This window comes from Canis lupus, chromosome 13, assembly GCF_003254725.2.
Source record: "Canis lupus dingo isolate Sandy chromosome 13, ASM325472v2, whole genome shotgun sequence".
In the NCBI taxonomy this organism is placed as follows: domain Eukaryota; kingdom Metazoa; phylum Chordata; class Mammalia; order Carnivora; family Canidae; genus Canis; species Canis lupus.
Window position 1 is genome coordinate 22,002,841 of NC_064255.1, and position 21,607 is coordinate 22,024,447.

The 21,607-nt window shown below is 41.8% G+C and overlaps 1 protein-coding gene across 3 annotated transcripts in view; it reads left to right on the forward strand.

The window, feature by feature from the left end:
• NTAQ1 (N-terminal glutamine amidase 1) overlaps window positions 1–21,607 on the forward strand; it is a 226,803-nt gene that overhangs the window by 72,761 nt on the left and 132,435 nt on the right. The window contains exon 6 of one of the 3 annotated variants that reach the window (XM_049092707.1): window positions 9,330–16,314. The exons of the other annotated variants lie outside the window; for them this stretch is intronic. Coding sequence (XP_048948664.1) covers window positions 9,330–9,349 — 20 coding nt within the window. The 3' untranslated portion in view covers window positions 9,350–16,314. Of the gene's footprint in view, window positions 1–9,329; window positions 16,315–21,607 lie in introns of those variants that run through there. 3 annotated transcript variants of the gene reach the window in all.

The following is a 21,607-nucleotide window of genomic DNA, read 5'->3' on the forward strand; positions in this document are numbered from 1 at the left end:
CGAGGGCTTTCCTGGACCACTTTCCTGAACCAAATTCTATAGGATTTTTGCAGGCAGGAATGAAAGAAGTGGATGAAGGCCAGAGCATCAGTGAATACAAGAGACAGGTTCAGAGCTCTAAGTTAGGGATGACACATGAAGCAAGGGACCAGGAACAAGGAGGTGGCCATGAGGTTGAGAGATGAGGTGAGAAAGGACCTTGGGAGACAAAGATGCTGGAGTGGCCTCCCAACAAGGCAGCAGGGTAGGAAATAGGCCTCTTCCCCTGCCAAGTATCAATGAATTAAAAATTTATGTATGCATGTGTTTTATAGAACACAAAATCGATTATCTTAACCAGTTTTAAGTGTACGATTCCATGGTTTGAAACAGATCTGCAGAACTTTTTTATCTTGCAAAACAAATTCTTCAGCCACAGAAGAAAATACATACCTTCCACCCTGGGCTCTGGGTGGCCACCATTTTATTAATCGTTTCTGAGTTTGACTACTTTAGATACCTCATATAAGTGGAAGCGAGTAGTATTTGTCTTTTTGTGACTGGTTTATTTTACTTTTAGCATGATGTCTTTGAGGTTCATTGGTATTGTGTAGCACTTAACAGGATTTCCTTCCCTTTTTAAGGCCGAATAGTATTCCATGGTATGTATACACCACATTTTGGTTATCTACTCATCTGTTGATGGATATTTGGTTGATCTCTTGGCTATTGTGAATAGTGCTGCTATGAATGTGGGTGTGCAGATAACTCTTTGAGTTATCTGGTTTCAATTCTTTTGTATATATATTCAGAAGTAGGATTTCTGGGTTGCATGTTATTCCTATTTTTAATTTTTTGGGAACCTCCATACCGTTTTCCATAGTGGTAATGCCATTTTACAATCACACTAACAGTGGACAAGAATTCCAATTTTTCCACATTCTTAGCAACACCTCTTATTTTCTGGGTTTTTTGTTTGTTTTTCTGTTTTTTAGTATTGGCCCTCCTAATGGATGTGAGGTGATTTCTTATTGCGATTTTGTCTTGCATTTCCCTGGTGATTAGTGCTGTTGAGCATCTTTTCATATGTTGGTTGCCATTTGTATATCATCTTTAGAGATATGTCTATTTAAATCCTTTGTCTACTTTCCTTACTTCTTTTCTTTCTTTTCTTTTTTTTCCTCTTTTTTTCCCCCTTTGCTCCCTGAAGGCTTTCAGCATTGACTTCTGTCCATTTTATTTTATTATTTTTTTAAATAATAAATTTATTTTTTATTGGTGTTCAATTTGCCAACATACAGAATAACACCCAGTGCTCATCCCGTCAAGTGCCCCCTCAGTGCCTGTCACCCATTCATCCCCACCCCCCGCTTTCCACCCCTAGTTCGTTTCCCAGAGTTAGGAGTCTTTATGTTCTGTCTCCCTTTCTGATATTTTCCACACATTTCTTCTCCTTTCCCTTATATTCCCTTTCACTATTATTTATATTCCCCAAATGAATGAGAACATATAATGTTTGTCCTTCTCCGATTGACTTACTTCACTCAGCATAATACCCTCCAGTTCCATCCACGTTGAAGCAAATGGTGGGTATTTGTCGTTTCTAATGGCTGAGGAATATTCCATTGCAAACCACATCTTCTTTATCCATTCATCTTTCTATGGACACCAAGGCTCCTTCCACAGTTTGGCTATTGTGGACATTGCTGCTAGAAACATTGGGGTGCAGGTGTCCCGGCGTTTCATTGCATCTGTATCTTTGGGGTAAATCCCCAACAGTGCAATTGCTGGGTTGTAGGGCAGGTCTATTTTTAACTCTTTGAGGAACCTCCACACAGTTTTCCAGAGTGGCTGCACCAGTTCACATTCCCACCAACAGTGTAAGAGGGTTCCCTTTACTCCGCATCCTCTCCAACATTTGTGGTTTCCTGCCTTGTTAATTTTCCCCATTCTCACTGGTGTGAGGTGGTATCTCATTGTGGATTTGATTTGTATTTCCCTGATGGCAAGTGATGCAGAGCATTTTCTCATGTGCATGTTGGCCATGTCTAGGTCTTCCTCTGTGAGATTTCTGTTCATGTCTTTTGCCCATTTCATGATTGGATTGTTTGTTTCTTTGGTGTTGAGTTTAATAAGTTCTTTATAGATCTTGGAAACTAGCCCTTTATCTGATACGTCATTTGCAAATATCTTCTCCCATTCTATAGGTTGTCTTTTAGTTTTGTTGACTGTATCCTTTGCTGTGCAAAAGCTTCTTATCTTGATGAAGTCCCACTAGTTCATTCTTGCTTTTGTTTCTTTTGCCTTCGTGGATGTATCTTGCAAGAAGTTACTGTGGCAGAGTTCACAAAGGGTGTTGCCTGTGTTCTCCTCTAGGATTTTGATGGAATCTTGTCTCACATTTAGATCTTTCATCCATTTTGAGTTTATCTTTGTGTATGGTGAAAGAGAGTGGTCTAGTTTCATTCTTCTGCATGTGGATGTCCAATTTTCCCAGCACCATTTATTGAAGAGACTGTCTTTCTTCCAATGGATAGTCTTTCCTCCTTTATCGAATATTAGTTGACCATAATGTCAATGTTACCCAGGGCAATTTACACGTTTAAGACTTCTGTCCATTTTAAAATCAGGTTATTTGATTGTTTTGTTGTTGAATTGTTGGAGTTCGTTATATATTCTGGTTATTAACTACTTCTCAGATAAATGATTTGCAGATATTTTCTCCTGTCCATTGCATTTCATTTGTTGATTGTGTCTTTTGATGCACAGACATTTTTAAGTTTGATGTAGTCTCATTTGTCTATTTTTGCTTTTGTGGCATGCGCTTTTAGTGTTGTATCCAAGAAGCTATTGCTAAGTCCAATGGCGTAAAGTTTTCCCTTGTGTTTTCTTCTAGGAGTTTTACAGTTTTAGGTCTTATATTTAAGTATTTATTCTATTTTGAGTTATTTTTTGTATATGGTATAAGATAAGGGTTCAACTTAAATCTCTTGCTTGTAGACATCTAAGCACTAACACCAACACCATTTGTGAAGAGACTGTTCTTTTTCCATTAAGTGATATTGGCAATCTTGTCAAAGATCATCAAATATTATTATTTTTTTATAGATGGAAAAATGTTACAGTTTATAGTTACAGTCTTATTCTTTGTAAGGTAGATTTGGGGGTATATAATGATTTTTCGAATGAGGCAGAGAGGTCAAAGTAAAAGTACAAAAATGTGAATAAACTTTGAGACTATTGGATGCAGACCTAGTAATACCTTTTGTTACAATGTCATCAATGCTTGGGGCAGCTGTTGATTGATTAATTCACTACGCAAGTGATTATTGAGTGCCTGCTATAGCGGCACTAACCAGGCCAAGGGAATCCAGATGTGCATTAGAGCAAGTCCCTGCTATTGACACTTGCTCTAATAATAGAGTACATTTCTGTGTAGAATTTCATTTTCTGTTAGCAGACATCAACAATAATGTGTGTGCTTTCCCTTGCTCTCCTAGGATTTTGGAGAGGCATAGGGGACTGTGCAATGCTTTCCATGCCCTTAAGGACCCATGTGAGCTTATTCCTAATGACCCCCAGAAACTCTCTGTGTCCACTGCCCTTTGCTGTGGACTGACTGATACCTGATGAGAAGGACACTCCATAGCTTGGAGAATAAAAGGAATGAGGCCTTAAAGACCGAGGATTATGTCTAGATGTCTGAAAGAGTCAGTGTTCCATCTGAAGGCTCTCCCTGTAGGGCTGTTTCTTTGCACCTCCCCAGGGGCATTCCACTTTGGTTGAAACCTAAGGTTTTGTCATTTCAGTAACCTAAGTGCTCCATTCAAGAAACACAGAAAATAGGGTAAAAAGAGATACTGCTTTTGCAAGCCACTGAGACATTCAATAGCACCTTCTTTTGGGCTGAACAATAGCAATTGTGTAGTAGTGAAGGTAATGCTTTGTTTTGCAGTTTCTTGTTTGGGTGTTTTATTTCTTCCTAATGGAGTGGGTCTGCATGTGTGACTGGAGTATCTTTTGCATTGACTCTTCTCTCAGCACAACCTCTCCCAGCCTGTTTGAAGGGTTTTTAATATCATTGGAGAGGCATATCAAATTTATATAAGGAACCCAGTTTGTAATAGTCCTGGTTGTAAACAAATTACTTATGCTTACAAGAACTGTCCCTTGTCCTGCATATAGTTCTCACTCTATAATGTAGGGCTAATCATTTTTTAAAATAAACTTTTTACTTTTGTAATATTTTGGATCTACAGAGAAGTTACAGAGTTCCCATATATCCCTTACCCACTTTTAATTTCTCCGGATGTTAACATCTTATATTATCATGATACATTTGTCAAAACCAAGAAACCAATATTGGTACATTACCATTAAGTAAACTCTAGACTTTTATTTGGATTTCACCAGTTTTTCTCCATCAATGTCCTTTTTCTGTTCTACAGTTCAATTTAGGATACTACAATGCATTCAGTTGTCATGTCTCTAGTCTCCTCTGGTCTGTGATAGTTTCTCAGTCTCTCTTTGTTTTTTTGTGATCTTGACAATTTTGAGGAGAGTTGGGCATGTATTTTTTAGAATGTTGGGTTTGGTAATTTTTAGTGCATTATTTTGTGATCTTCCTAGAACCTAGAGTTAAGCCACTTCTTCAATTATCATCAAAGGTAGTTCTCTGGATTGGTTGGACTTGAATGGACCCTTGCAATTCATAACCAATTAGTTACTGTTATTAAGAATCCAGTGTCCAGGAGGGACAACTGCAGTTTTGAGTTGTCATCATACAGTCTAGCTTTGGTCATGTGGTCTATATCTCTTTGGTTTTGCCACACAGCTACTGTCTTAGGATCTTGGAAGGAAATCTAAGGCATATTTACCTAGCATTTTGAAGAGGACTTAATAAAGGGGCTATATATCCAGGTGGGACAGTGTTTTAGTTTGAGTGGTTCTAAAAAAAGTACCACAAGCTGGGTGGCTTAAACAATAGACATTTATTTCTCACAGCTCTAGAGGCTGGAAAGTCCGGGATCAAGGTGTTGGCCAACTGGTTCCTGATGATGGCTTTCTTCCTGGCGTATAGCTGATTGCCTTCTTTCTTTATTCTCACGTGGAGAGGGATAGCTCTAGTCTTTCTTCTTAAAAGTAACTCCTGCCGTCATGGGGACCTTATTTTCATGATCTCTTCTATACCTGTTTACCTCCTAGGTGCCTCACCTCCAAATTCCATCAAATTGTGGGTTAGAGCCACAACATATGAATTTTGAGGGGATACAAATATGCATTCTATAGTAAGCAGCAATAGAGGGAACCAATAGGAATGTTGAGGCTCTCAGGGACTAGCAGCAGAAGGAAGTTCTCACCCCAAGGAAGGAGAAAAAGGAGGAAATTATGGAGCTCAGAGAGAGTTGAAGAGGTAGGGTGAAAGTGGGCAGGGGTGCCCAATAGGAACTGTAGTAGTAGAGAGATGAAGACATTGCCAGAACACTGAGGCAGGGAGAGAGAAATCTCCAACCTCATGTCTTTTACCCTCACATTACCAGTTGTCTTTCATTCGCCAGACCCAACCAGAAGCTAAGGACAAGGGAGCTTGGATACTGCATTCCTTAGAATCAGCCCTGCAGGGCACAGAGAACTGTGTAAAACAGAGGAGGGTATGTGTAAATAGAGAATAACCACCATAGACACTTACAAGAATCCCTATGCTGCCTGTATCCACTTATTTCATAATGCAAACTTTTGGAGAGCAGGGCACACCACCTGCCGAAACAGCCTTGTTAAAGCAATTATATATGTTTCCCAGGCCTGCAAAACAAAGCACCACAAACTGGCTCAAAACAGCAAGGGTGCCTGGATGGCTCATTCAATTAAGCGACCAACTCTTGATTTCTCGGGGGTCCTGGGATCGAGCCCTGTGTCGAGCCCTGCATCATGTTCCGTGCTCAGTGGGGAGTCTCCTTGAGATTCTCTCTCTTCTTCAGCCCCTCACTCTGCTCCTGCACTCTTTGTCTCTCTCTAAAATAAATACATCTTCAACAACTACAAAAATGTATTCTCACAGTTCTGAGAAGCGAGAATTCTGAAATCAAGGTATCATTAGGGCCATGCTCCCTGTGAAACTGGCAGGAGAGAATAATTTCTGGCCTTTTCTAGCATCTGGTGTCTGCATTCCTTGGCTTGTAGGTGTATCACTCCAGTCTCAGTCTCTAGAGTCACACTGTTGTCCTCTCTCTCTGTGTTTCTGACTGGTTCTTTGTATAAGTACACCAGTCATTGGGTTAAGGGCCTCCACCCTACTCCAGCATGATCCCATCCTAAAGTAATCATATCTGCAATGACCCTAATTCCAGATAAGATGACATTCTGAGGGATTGGAAGTTAGGGCTTCAACCTATCTTTTTGGGGAGCACAATTCCACATCAGTGACCTCATGCCCAGAGAACATTTTTCAGGCTGATGAGATAGAAGGATCGGTTCAAATCTATATTTACTGCTCCGTAGTATTATTATTTGAGAGGGGTCTTATCCCACTCCCACTCCTGAAATGGATAGTGGCAAAGGCTATTTTACAGAATTTGAGAGTTCCTGATAGCTGGGCAGTGACTCAGAGTAGTTGTGGGTAGAGAAATGGCAGGGAGTGTGCCGACTAGTGCTAAAATATCCCAAGCTAAGAAACAGTGTAATCAAGCCAGACCTTCCTCCTCCTTCCTCCTGACTAAAGCAGAGCCATGATGTGGCTAAAAGATGATTAATTGCCCTTGGCTAGCCCCTTTCTATCCATTGCCTTCTGTATTGCTTACTCTGTGAGTTTCCTAGGGCTGCCAAAACAAATGATCACAAACTCAATGGCTTAAAACAACAGAAAGTTATTTTCTCACAGTTCTAGAAACTGGACGTTTGAAATCAAGGTGTCAGCAGGTGTCATCCTTCCTCTGAAGGTCCAAGGGAAAAAAAATCCTTCCTTGCCTCTTCCTAGCTATTGGTTTCTGGTGATCCTTGGTGTTTGTCTCTCAGCTTGCAGTTGGATCACTACGATCTCTTTCTCTGTTGTCACATGGCCTTCTCTCTGTTTCTCTGTGTGTTCTCTCTTCTTATTAGGACACCAGTCATTGGACTTAGGGCCCTCCCTAAGCCAGTATAACTTTATCATAATTTACATTTGCAAAGATCCTCTTTCCAAAAAAGGTCACATTCTGAAGTTGTGAGTGGATGTGAATTTGGGGGTACACTCTTCATCCCACTACACTTATTAAACCTCATTTTTTTCAGTTAAGGAGAAAGAGTCAGAAAGAATAACCAGTTGTCCAGGTCACTGTTAGAAAGCTGCAGAGCTGAGGGTACATGCGTATTCTTAACCATTGACTAGCCAAAAAGTCTTCCTTCTTCCCATCTGCCTGCCTTCTCTCTGCTGCCATCTTTGTATGTTCATTACTTGTTTGCTCATTCAAGGATACTTTGGATGTTAGTTTATCTTAATTTCAGTGGACAGAAATTATTGTGATTGTTAGTTGTTGGGCATAGGGGATGGGAAGATATTACCATGATGTTTGCTTATTGGGCATTTTCTATATCTTTCATGACTTCTACATTTATTAATTGTAATTTCTCTGTAAGGAAGAGTTGTTCCTTCTCTCTTATTTATATCTTTCTATTAGGATGGCCTTATGCATATTTATTTTATTTTATGGGTCACAATTTCATACTATCATTATTTATTTTTTTGTTCAAGTTGTCCCCGCTTTGCCTATTAGGAGCTTAATTAGGTTGGTCTGTATCCTTTAAACTTGCTCCATCATTTGTAAGTACCTACTTACTTTTTGGCACTTCCTTTTTTCCCCTAGGCTCAGCTTATATTTTCCTTGCCCCAGTCCTGGAATCAAACTTTTTTTTCAGAAAAACATTAGCTCCTTTTATCAGAGTATTGATTTTGAAACCAAGACCTTGGTAGTGGTACAGAAGCTCATTGCTTCTTGATCCTTTTAGTGGATAGACCTAGGAAATTTTTTTGCATATACTAACACACACACACACACACACACTCTTCTACATTTATTTCAGTATGTGCCTGTTCAAATGTTAAAAGCCATGATGAATACATTCCTTCTAAAGTAAATGCATGAGTATCTGTAAGGCAGGCTTCTATCTGTCTCCAATAATGAGAACAACAGGTCCATTACAGCACTGCAGAGTCAATAGTACTTGTTTACTTCTAGATTTTATGTTACAAATCAGATAGCTGAGGTTATTAGGGAAGAGACCTAGCCTTATATAATCCAGAAACCAGAAAAAAAGAATCATAGAGGTATCCAATTCATGTTCTCTAAACTGCTATTCCATGGAATATTGTTTGGGGAGGTGTTAAAAGGCTTAATGATAAAAGGGCTCTGTGGTCCAATAGATTTGGGAAACTTGTCATGGTAGATCTCCCACACTTGAGTAACACTGCCCAGGAATTATTACAGGAGTTTAAAAAAATGTGTTTTCCAGAAAAAATTACATATTCAAAACAAAACATTTGTCAGACACTTTATGGAAGGGTAAGATATAAGCAGAAGAAACAGTAAATGTGTCAACTCTATATGGATTTTCTCTTGCACACATCCATTTGGGACTAAATGTTGGCCTGTGCAGTAACCTGAAAACTTTCAAGTGTGACCACAGTCCTTGTTAGGAGAAGCTGCCATAAGTTTGTCTTCAAGTGGTTTTAAAACGTAGAGGGAAAAATTGCATTCACTTTATGGAGGGGCAGATATATTCTTTAGGAAAAAAGGTGTTCTCTAGTCCTGCCATTGAAATACAGCTTCACAGAATTTAGGGAAAAGCTGACACCAAAGCCAAAAAGTCCTGTTTCAAAGTAGTCATTTTGTGGATGAAGGTAGAAACCTACAATCTTTCCTCCACCACAGCATTTCATATTTAAACCTTCTATTTTTAACATGATGGTGGGATTCATGGCTAATGCTTATGAGATCTGTGTCTAGACAGTTGAGAAAAACAGGAAATGAGTTACATTGTCGTAGCTTAAGAGAATTTAACCTTTTGTCTTCTAGCTCCAAGCTGTGCCTGTTTTTTAAAAAAACATTCCTTCTCTCCTGAGAATTTCAGGGCATTCAAGGGACTATAATAATCCAGGGCCTCTTCAGGGAGCAGAGATAGCTATTTTGGTGGAAAAGGAAATGAGAACATAGGTTTACTGTGCTTGCACCATAAAATGAACACAGCCATTTGGAGGAACACATTTACTGTCTTCTCTGAATTCTAAGAATGTGCTTGCAGCTGTCTCTGATTGTGTGCTCCCAAAGGGCAGGAGCTCAGCCCTGATCATTCATTCTCCCTCTGTGTTCAATGCATAGTCGAATGCTGCAGGCTGTAAAATGTCCCACAGAAGAGCAAGTTAAGAAGAAGCAGCTGGCATTTATGGAACGAATTCTATGTGCCAGGCACTGAGCGAAGCACATCACATACACAATCTCATTTAATCCTCTGGACAACGCTAACATGTGGTAACAACCATTACTCCCATTTCACCCATGAAGAAATGCAAGCACAGAGCTATTAAGGGATTTTTCAAGAGAAGCAGAGCTGGCATTTGAACCCAAATCAGTATGACTCTAGAACCTATGTTCTTTGTTGCTATGCTATAGCATCGTGGGGCTGTTGTGAAGATTAATGAGGTGATGCATGTAACAGATTTATCACGGTTCCTGGCCCATAATAAGAATCATGATGAATTCGTGCTATCATTTACACATATAAGTAACATAATGCTGTTCTTCAGTATTGAGTAGGTGACGCTACTCATCCCTGCTTAGTGTTTCTCCATAGCTAGTGAATTGAAATGAATAGTGGTGGCGAGGATTTCTACTCAGTGCATATAGTTCATGTGGCGTTTTAGGGCTGGAGATACAGTAATGGTTATGGTTGCTCAGGTTGGAAGGCTGGTAAACAAGTGAAAGGAACTGGCCCACACTGCAATAAAGACTACAGGCTTGGTTTGATTACCCATTGCCTCCTAGAGTCTAAGCAATGGCCATATACCACATATAACAAACATATTAAGGGTGTACTTTGTCAGACTCCATGGCTATAGGAAGACAGTATTAGACAAGACTTAAGGCTTGTGCTCCTGGAATTTACAGTCTAGTAAAGAATACCTTAAAACTCAAAGAAACAAATGAAATCATTACAAATTATAATAAGTGCCACCAAGGAAATAACCAAAGGGTTGAGATATGGAATAATGGAACTGGGACAGGAAAAGGGAGGTCAGATCCTACTTTGCATTGAGGTAGGAAAGTAAGGCTTCCTGGAGTAGGTAGCCTTTATGATCTAATGATGAGAAGAACCTTGGAAGGGGAACAATACAAAGGCTTTGAGGTGGGAAAAAGCTTGACAAGTTGGAGGGGCTCAAAGAGGATGAGTGTGGCTGGAGCATAACAGGGGTGGGGGGATGAGATGGGACCAGAAGGATGGGCAGGAGCAGACCATGGAGGGTATTATGTGTTCTTAGTAAGAAATCAGGTTTTATTTGAAGTCTGATGGAAACCCACCAAGGGGTCCTAAATAGATGAATGATGTGATCTGATATGCTGCTGTGGACTAGACAGGATAAAAATTCTGTTGAGGTGGCCTGGACCAAAGACTGTATGTGGTGGCTGGGACCAAGCAGTCCTTATAAGAGGGGGGCTGGATGGTCAGAGGCTATAGGATGATGGAAACAGAGGTCGGAGCTGTGTGGGGCCAAGAGCCAAGGAACACGAGCAGCCTCTAGATACTGGGAAAGGCAAAGAAATGGATTCTCCCCTAAGGCCTCCAGAAGAAATGCAGCCCTGCCAACCCATTTTATTTTTATTTATTTTTTAAAAAGATTTTATTTATTCATGAGAGACACACAGAGGTAGAGAGAGAGAGAGAGGCAGAGACACAAGTAGAGGGAGAAGCAGGCTCCATGCATGGAGCCCAACACGGGACTCGATCCTGGGTCTCCAGGATCGGGCCCTGGGCCAAAGGCAATGCTAAACCGCTGAGCCACCCAGGCTTCCCTGCCAACCCATTTTAAACTCTTGTCTTAGAAAACTATAATAAAATGAGTTTCTTGCTTTAGGCCACTAGGTTGGTGGTAGTTAGCTACAGCAGCAATAGAAAACTTCACAGCCCCTAAGCCTAAAGGAGGGAGGGGAAGGAAGGTGTGAGCAGATCCAGGGAGAAAGCTGCAGGAGAGGGTCAGCTGACAGCTATAAAGAAGGGGAGGCAGCTAGCCTGTGGGGAGGTGTCAGGGAGGTGTCAGCAGGAGTAAGTACTCTGCCTCACTCCCTAGATCTCTCTTCCCCTGGCCTAATCTAACCAGAGCTACAGGCAGGGGACCCACAGGTGCAGTTCACATGGGTCAGACTCTCAGGCGACAGAGAGAATACAGAAGGTGGAGAGTAGATCTGGAGCAGCAGATGGAAAATATCCAGACCAGTGTAGGTTGAGTGGTTTGCCCCTTATCTGGAGCTTATAATAAAGTAGGAAGTTTGGAGTGGCTCCTTCACTTATCTGTGTCTTCTCTTCTATAGGTTCTTTCTAGCATAGCCTTCTAACTTTGGGTTTTCCTCATATTTTTATAGTGCAGATAAATGATGTCAGTGTCCCTGGCTTTTTCTTTTTTAAAAATATTTTATTTATTTGAGAGAGAGAGAGAGAGAGAGAGAGGCAGAGGGAAAATGAGAAGCAGACTCTCCACTGAGCAGGGAGCTCAATGTCAGTCTCCATTCCAGGACCCCAGGATCATGACCTGAGTCAAAGGCAGACGCTTAACTGACTGAGCCACCCAGGCATCCCAGTACACCTGTTTCTAATGTCTGATTCACTCCTCAGTGTGATGCAGCAAGTTCTCAAAGTAAATGATATGTTTTTTTTTATTTATTATTTATGATAGTCACAGAGAGAGAGAGAGAGAGAGGCAGAGACACAGGCAGAGGGAGAAGCAGGCTCCATGCACCGGGAGCCTGATGTGGGATTCGATCCCGGGTCTCCAGGATCGCGCCCTGGGCCAAAGGCAGGCGCCAAACCGCTGCGCCACCCAGGGATCCCAGTAAATGATATGTTAAAGTTAGTCTGTCATACTGTAAATATGAGACCAAAACACTGGTTGACATCACCGTATCATGAATGAATTGACCTAAACTTTTTGTATTTTTCCCTAAAACAGAGGTCTCAAATCTATCCTTGAACTGACTGCATCAGTGTTCTCAGGGATGTTTTAAGATTTTACAGATTTGGGGAATCTATCTGTGGAGATTGTCATTCAGTAGGCCTGGATGAGGGCAGTGAATCTGTTTTCTTTTTAAAATGTGCCCCCAGAGGGACACCTGAGTGGCTTAGTCAGTTAAGAACCTGACTCTTGGTTTCTGCTCAGGTCCTAATCTCATGGGTTGTGGGATCGAGCCCTGGGTTGGGCTCTGAGCTCAGCGTGGAGTTGGCTTTGATATTCTCTCCCTCTGCCCCTTCCCCGACTTGCCTTCTCATTCTCTCTCAAATAAATAAATAAACAAACAAACAAATAAATAAATAAATACAAAAATATGTAAATAACTCCAGAGTATTATGAGCAACAGGTGCCTGAGATCTAGACTATTTTTTTAAGTCAAAGTGACTACAGACTTAGTTATATATTGTGTTAAGGAGACTTTTTTTAAGTTTAAAATTTTTTTTCAAAAGCCTATTCAGTTTCTTTTGGCACCTGGGTGGCTCTTGATCTCAGCTCATCATATCAGGGCCCTGGGATCGAGACCTGTGTCAGGCTCCCTGCTCAGTGGGGCGTCTGCTTCTCCTTCTTCCTCTCTGTGTGCACACACTTTCTCTCCCTCAAATAAATAAATACAATCTTAAAAAAAAAAAGAATAAAAAAGCTTATTCAGTTCTACTTCCAATCAACTGGATTGGAATTAAATTCACCAAACACAGTTTGAACAGAAAATCCATTTCATTAATGTGTAGTCACACTGTATACATGTAATGAACCACCAAGATGTGGCAGTCACTAAATGAGGCACTGTGGACACAAAGACAGATAAATTATAATATGGATTTTCAAGGCTTTAATCTGTTGAGAGGGACAGCTCTGCAGACAAATAATTGTAACACAGATCAGTGCTATGGTGGAACCATGAGCATGGTGCCTCAAGAACTGGGAGGCGAAGGAACACCTGGGTGGCTCAGTGGTTGAGCGTCTGTCTTCAGCTCAGACTGTGATCAAGGGGTCCTGGGATTGAGTCCGCATCATGCTCCCCCCAGGGAGCCTGCTTCTCCTTCTCCTATGTCTCTGCCTCTCACCTTGTGTCTCTCATGAATAAATAAACAAAATCTTAAAAAAAAAAAAAAGAATTGGGAGGTGAAGCTCAGAGAAGTCTCTACAGAAGAGGCAACTTTTGAGCTGGGCCTTATAGGGAGAGTAGGAATTTACAAGGCTGGGAAGAGCATTCCAGACAGCAAAAACAGTGCATGCAAAGAGCCATTAAGCTGCTGGCTAGTTCAAAGGACTGCATGTGTTTTGGGGGAGCTGGAACAGAGGATACACATAAGGCTCTTGATGAGGTTTTGGGGAGGCAGGGGCTTTATGTTTGCCATGACAGTGAGCTTGAATGTCAGACCAGTATTAAAGAGATGCCTTGAAGTGATTTGAAAAATTATTATAAAAACAACAAAAGCAACTCTTGCCAGACTCCCAAACAACCCCAAGTAATTTTGCGGTTAAAGAGTGAACGTCCCCTTTCATGGCTGTCTTCTATGTGCATCCAAATCAGCCTCCTTCACCTCCCCTAACAGAGAGGTAGCCTTTGTTAATAGGAAATCCTCACTGATGTGTTTTGAATTTTATTTTTTTCTCCACGCTCAGTGTGGATCCCAATGTGGGTCTTGAAATCACAATCCTGAGATCAAGACCTGAGTTTAGATCAAGGGTCAGATGCTTAACTGACTGAGCCACCCAGGCATCTCTATTATGTATATTTTCAAACCTACTGCTGTGGACTTAATTGTGTTCCCCTGAAATTCATATGTTGAAGCCTTAAACCCCCCAGTGTGACTGCATTTGGAGATAGGAGGAAATTCAGATGAAATGAGGTCAGTTGTCTGTCATGTGAGGCCGCAGTAAGAAGACGGCTGTCTGCAAGTCCGGAAGAGAGCTCTCACTGGCAACCGGACACTGCCAGACATTGATCTTGGACTCCCAGCCACCAGAACTATGGAAAAATGCATTTCTATTGTTTAAGGTCCCAGTCTAGGGGATTTTGTTATGGCAGCCTGAGACCAAGATACCTGCCAAAAATAGAAAAAAAGTAGTGAAATAATCTTTAATTACCTATCTCCCAGATTCAACGATTAGATATGATTAGACATATGTTCTAGAAGCAGTAAGATGGATGTGTTGGAGGGGTGCAAGCTGGCAATGGGGGGACATGTTATGCGCCTCCTGCAGACTTCCAGGCAAATGATGCTGACAGCTCTAGTTGGAGGAGGCAGTGAAGACGAAGGGGAACCGTCAGAGAGGAATTGCAGAATAGAATTTATGAGATACATGAATCTCAGTCTATGCTTCTTTGAATCTAAGATGCCATGGATTATAAGATGCAGCCTGAATTCAAAGATGTAAAGAATGAAAAGGATGTTCATTTTAGAATTGATGAAATGCAGTAGAATTAAAAGCTCGGACCACCAACTCCCCATGGGAATACTGGACACCAGCTCACAGTTTATTAGTGTGCAAAAGAGAAGCAAGATTTTGATATCTGGAATCCTGATACATGGTATGGATTAATAAGCATGTCTTTTTTTATGCTTCCCAAGTTGAACTCTTGCTGTTCTTGATTAAAGAACATGTTTGATATGCGCAGGGGGGCGGATTTATGTGGCTGGGAACTTAAAGGAGCTCTCCTCTTAACAAAATGCTACCCAGATGTGATGATGTCATTTCCAAGGCCACAGTCACGCTCAGTTTAGAAGCAGCCAAATTCTGTTTATTTAATAAGAATGGATGTTTTGAATGGGGTGCTAGGGGATCTAGCCTCCTGCTTCCTTTTCTGGGAGCTTTGTTGGGCTTCTAGAGAGAGCTTGAATTCCACAGGCAGATGGAGCTATTATCCCTGTTTTTCTCTCCCCAGCGACAGGCCAACAAGTCTGTAATTAGAGAGTGCCAGCATCCCTTGTTTTGGAGCTGGGATGGTTATATAAACACCAAGAGCAAGCATTGCTTGCCCCGGCTATACTTCGAGGACCTGAAATTCCCCCTTTGGAGGGCATGGCATCCAAATCAAACAAGACACCTGGCTGAGGGGCAGGATGCAGCTTTCTGCAAGAAGAGCCGGATGCAGGCTTGAAGGATCAACATGCCAGGGTGGCTCCAGTTGTACCAGCTAGGGAGCTTGTATCTGCACACCCAGGGCCCTCAGAATGAATTTTTGCCTTTTTGGTTTTTTAATTTAAACATTTTATTTATTTATTCATGAAAGAGCGAGGCAGAGACAGGTTGAGGCAGAAGCAGGCTCTCCGCAGGGAGCCCGATGCGGTACTCGATCCTGGGACCCAGAATCACACCCTGAGCGAAGGCAAACGCTCAACCACTCAGTCACCCAGGTGCCCCGAATTTTTGCCTTTTCTAATTTGAAATAGGAATGAAGAATCCATGCGAATGTTTTTTAGAAAGTTCAGGCAGAGCCAGACTTCTTTGTTGCAAGTTATTTTAGGACTATATTTTATCGGTCGCTGTTTTGGAAAAAAACCACTTTAGCCTGTGTGTTCCCGGAAGTACCCAGCAAAATTGGCCACTCTAACACCACCACCCCCCCTCACCCTGTCACCCTGCCGAGCTGCACAGTGAGTGCAGGTCCTGGATTTAGACAGCCTAAGCTTGAATCCCAGTTCTGTTGTGTGTTCCTGGGCAGACTGCTTATCCTTTCTGTGCCTCAGTTCTCTCCTCTGTGAAATGGGAATAATAAATACTATCTGTTTCATAGACTTGTTGAGATAATCAAGTATTTAGCATGCTGGGAACAGTGCCTAGCTATTTAACATAAAATAACTACAGTGTCGAACATGAGTTGCTTTGAATAGAACACTAATGTTCAGTGCCAGGCACCGTTCTGCATAAAATAGCTCATTTAATCCAACCAACCATCTTATGATGTGGGTGCTATTGTAATTCCCATTTTATAGATGAGGAAATTGAGACATAGAGATTGTTCTAAGTATTATTGTGTCTCTGCTGAACCTTGTGTAACCTGATTGTAGAATGTAAAATTGTTGGTTCCTATGTCTGAGTCTCCCACCTTAAATATATGTGCTCTTGAAATATAATAATTGCAGTTGCCTTTTTTGACTTCATAGACCTAGTACCAGGCACACATTGATAAATAATGTTGAGTAAATTGGAACGGGCTTAATGGGAAGTCTCAGCTCAGGGTATCACTATGAAAAGATTTTTTTATTTTTATTTTTTTATTTTTTTTTTAGTATCGGTTCCCAATGATATTATGGCTCTTCCTGAGGTTTCATTAAAACGGCTCCTTTGGTGACCTTCAGGCCAAATCCTGCAGCTTTCCAGAAATTCTTAGCAGTCTCATTCCAGGATATGAGCCTCAGGTTAATTTTATAGTGTCTCTCTCTGATCTGATCTCTCCTCTCTGCCCTACAAGGCAGGGGGAGGTGGTGGCTCCAGGGGCCGCTGGTTTCCCCGTGGCTGCCCCTCTTTCTGGAGCTTAGGTGAAGGGTGGGAGTGGGAGGGCGGGAACGGGGAGGAGACAGAGGTTCTTCCTCCCCGAGTCCAAGAGGAGGTATCCATCCTGTCCCCGTGGGTTGTTGCTGCTTCTCTAGCTAACTGGTTTGTGGTCACCTCCCCCGGGGGCAGGTTCTAAAGCTGGCTCTCCTGTGGGCTGTGGGAGCAAGTCCTTCCAAGGCCCCCTTGGGAGTCTCTCCCCACACACTTCCTTGCATGGAGATCAGGCTCCAGTGAAACCTCTTCCCCTGACCATGCTTCACCTCATGCCCTCTCTTAATGAGATATGGGAAAGGTGGCTCAAGCCTAGGTACCTTCTAAGTGTTCAGTCTACCCAAGGAAACCTTGCACACCCTTGCAGGTCCCTGGACACAGTGCAAGCTGTCTTGCTGCTCCTCTGTCTCAAAGGTGTCCTCTCCAGGGCTTTTTCCTTAGCCCCAGGCAACTTGCAAGCCTGTTGCCCAAACAACCATCCATAGGGGAATGAAATGCCAGGAGTTCCATGTGGCTGGAACTCCTGGGCTTTGTGAACGATTCTCCTGGAGTCCTGGCTGTGATTTAAGGGAGGGGAGAGGCTCTCTCCATGAACACTGCTCTTCCCTCCTGGCTGAACTCCTCTCCCTTGTTCCTTCCTTTATTTTGATTCAGGGGATGGAGGATTGATTGTGGCCTTTCCATAAGCCCTGCAGTAAGGTGCTGGCTCCAACTGTTGGACTTAGAATGTCAGGATACTTAGTACCATTTGTCCTTAGGATTGGGTTTTTTTCAAAGTTCTGAGACTTCACTGTAGCATTGTTCACAGTAGCCAAGGCATGGAAGCAACCTAAATGTCCATTGGTGGATGAATGGATAAAGAAAATCCATTTTTTCTTTCTTTCTTTCTTTCTTTCTTTCTTTCTTTCTTTCTTTCTTTCTCTCTGTGTACACACACGCGGTGGAATATTATTCAGACACGAAAAAGGAGATCCTGTCATTGGTGACAACATGGTGAAACTTGAAGGCATTATGCTAAGTGCAATAAGTCAGGAAGAGAAAGACAAATACTGTTTGATCTTACTTATATGTAGAATCTCAAAAAGCTGAAGTGGTTGCCAGAGCCATGGGGTAGATGGGGAGCTGTTAATCCTAGAATACAAACATCCACTTATAAGCTGAATAAGATTTGGAGACTTAATGTACAGCATGGTGACTGTAGTTAACAGTGCTATATTATATATTTGAAAGCTGCTAAGAGAATCTTAAAGATTGTCTATCTTAGAATCTTAGAGAATCTTAGAGATCTTAAATATTCTCATCCCCCACCCCACACACCAACAGTAATTATGTGAGTTGATAGAAATGTTAATTAGCCTTATTGTGGTAATCATTTCAATTATACGTGTGTATCAAATCCTCAAGTTGTATACCTTAAACTTAAACAATGTTATATGTCAATTATACCTGGATAAAGCTGGAGCAAAAACCTAAACAAAGTTAGGGACATTTCTAAACTTAAAAAAATCTTCCAAAAATAATTTAGGAAGACATAATACTTTACTTCATGAGTGATTCTATGAAACAGACCATAAAATTTAATGTGTATGATTCTCTTTCATCTGCATACCTGAAGCTATGACTTTGTGAATTGTGTGTCTTTGGAAATGAGTCATCGGAAGTTTTTCTGAATTATATACACAGGCACATGTTAGAAGTACTTGAATGACATGGATGTCCCCAGAGCTAGGAAATGAGGTGACCCACGTTAATGAAACTAGTTAAAATCAACACTTAGTGGGAAAAAAACAAAAACAAAGTTCTGGAACCAGAGAAACCCCACTCAACATCCTGTTATAGTAATTATCAGGTTACAGAGTATTGTTTTTGGGGCAGATACGGAACATTCCTTGGTCTCTGTTGTCTCAGTGAAATGGGGGTGGGGGTGGGGGTGGGCTGTATGCTTATAGGAAGTTGATAGAAGCCTGACCAGATCACCTCTTTAGGTCTCTGACAGGTTTAACATTTTTCAATCTGTGAAGTTCATGGTTTTAGGGGAATTTAAGGTTTCCCCCCTCCTTTGCTTCATCTCAAGTTAAAATTGCATTCATGGCAAGGCATTTCCTGGTTGTGAAGCCAGACCTGCAAAGAGGGACAGTCCTAACTAGGAGAGCAGAAGAGTATTGTGCTCATACACATGAGGGAATGGAAACAAAGCAGTGCTCTGTGTATAATCTATTCCATCTAGCAGTGGCAGGACTATTAGCACAAGCCAAGAATTCCTTGGAAGTTATTTGTCGGCAAGTCTTCATCTAATAGCAAGCCTATTTGAATGGCAAGGCTAATGAAAATTTATCCTGGAGACCTCTGGGTATCTGGTGCAGGAAATATGTATTTCACAATGGCTTTTCCCGAGGCACTGTATTAGGTGCTGTGCAGGGGGGCACAGCTGGAGTGTCATAAAAAGCATGCTGGGTTTAGGGTGAGACAGATTTGAGCTTACACCATAGCTCTGTGGTTTAAGTAACAGTGTGACCAGAGTATGATGGTAAATGTTGAAGAATCAGCTCTGAAGGAGGAGGGGGGTGGGGGGAGGAAGGGCAGAAGGAAGAGGAAGGGTGGGGAGGAGGAGGAGGAGGAGGAGGAGGAGAAAAAGCAGCAGCTCTGATCTATAGGTCTTTCTGAATATCCTCACTAAGGCCAATTTTAAGTTACTGATGTGCCACTGAATGTAGAGTTGGAAAGAGACAAACATGTAGGTCAGCTTTCATGAGCCGGCTCCAGCACACCACACTGTGTGATTGCTCCAGGACAGATTGTTGAATTTTTCTGAGCCTCCTCAGCTTCCACATCTGTAAAGTGGGGTGATACCAGTATCTACCTTCCAGGGTTGTTATGACAATTTAAAAAAAGAATAATGTATTTGAAAGCACAGAATTCAATCTATTATTGATACTGTGTCTGGGCTTGCTTATTACTTAGTTCATATTTATTTATTTATTTTTAAAGGTTTGGTTTATTTATTTTATTTGAGAGAGAGAGCAGGAGCTGGAGGAAGGGCAGAGGGAGTGGGAGAGAATCTCAATCTTTAATGTGTGGGACTCGATCTCATGATCTTGATATCAGGAACCGAGCCGAAACCAAGAGTCATATGCTTTATCCACTGCACCACCCAGGCGCCCCTACTTAGGAGTTATAAAATTTAAAGACTTTTCACAAAAGGAATATTCTAACCAGTGGAGGATGTACTTGTTTTGGAGAGGAGGGTAGGGATGGTGTTGAAGAAAAAAGAAAACAAAAGTACTAAATAAGAGTTTCCTCTAAACTACTTTATGACTTCCTAAAATCACAAAAAGGATATTTGAGCTAAAGAGGACCTAGAGATTAGCTGATCCAACATACTTTCATGTTACAGACAAGAAAACTGAGTCAGAGAGCTGGAGTGGCTTCGCACAGGTTCAGCCTGGTGGGATAGACCCCTGAGTAGAGGCCAGAGCTGCCAAGTGGCTCTCTATCCAGGGCTCATTCTGCCCCTTTGCAGCAGGCATTTATTGGCTCAAGCAAGAACTTTTCCTGGAAGAGAGATGGGAGAAATGGGAAATCTAAGGCTTATATTCATACTGGTCAGGAAAATGATTTGGCTTACTGTTCAGAATAGTTATTTAAACTGGTGGTCTTGGTGGTCTCTGGATGACTCAGTCAAGTGAGTGTCTGACCCTTGGTTTGGCTCTGGTTGAGATCTCAGGGTCCTGGTATCGAGCCCTACGTTGGGCTCTGAACTCAGCAGGAAGTCAGCTGGAGAGTCTCTCTGTCCCTCCACCCCTCCCCACCCTCTATAAAATAAATAGATAAATCTTTAAAAATCAAACCCGTGTTCTCTGAAGTAAGGTCCTGGAAGGAGAAAATAAAAATTGCCATTGACTGCTTTATTGAAAAGAAAGAAATAAAGCAATTATCACTGGTTTCTGGTGGGAAATAATCTCCTTATGTAATTCCAGCCAAGGAAGATTGATGAAAGGACCACTTGGGAAGGTGTGGACAGGGTTAAGGGAACACAAAGGATGCTGAGGCTCCCAGGGGTGAGCAACAATGAGCATTGCTTCTCCCAGTCTTGGAGAGGAGGCCCATGATAGCTGGAGCCATGGGGAGGGTTTATGTGGAGGAAGGAAACAGCCCCTGTCCAAGATGAATGGCCAGACAGGAGGGAGCAGGTGAGAAAGACCCAGAACTCTCTCTTTCTCTGCTCTCTGCTTTATGCCAGCATCTCCCATTGGGAAAACCCAACCACACACCAATCCAACAGCAATAGAGGCTAGGGGATGCAGCCTTTTTTGGTCAGTCCTCTGGAGCACAGAGGTGGGCATGGATCCTTGCAACAAACAGAGAACAACCAGCACAGAAGCTCTACAAATATTTAGTATCCATATTGATAAGTCCTCTCTATCCACTTATCAGACATCAGGTGTCATATCAGGAACCGAGGCACCTTGACCCCAATGCAAAGTGGAAGCCAGAGGAACCCTTAGTCAATCGTTTGTTTTTGGTATATTGTGACATACTGCAACCTCTGTCTGCCTGGCTAAATGGATTTATGGTTTATAGTATCTAGTGTCAAATAGAATCTCACCAAATGCACAAATGTTTTAAGAAGGTTCTTGCAAAGACACTGTAGAGGGAAGATACTACAATTGCATACATAATGGAACAAGAAAATGTCAACACTAACAGGGTTCTTCCTAGAAGGGCCCCTTCACTGGCTGCAGTGTCTGGTACAATAATAAGCTAATGAAATTTGACCCAAAGTTGGCTAGAAAGTCCAAAATGATCACAGCTATTTGAAATATGAATTTATATCCAACATTACTAATGCTGACTGTCCTCCTAAGTGTTTATTATGCTTTGAAA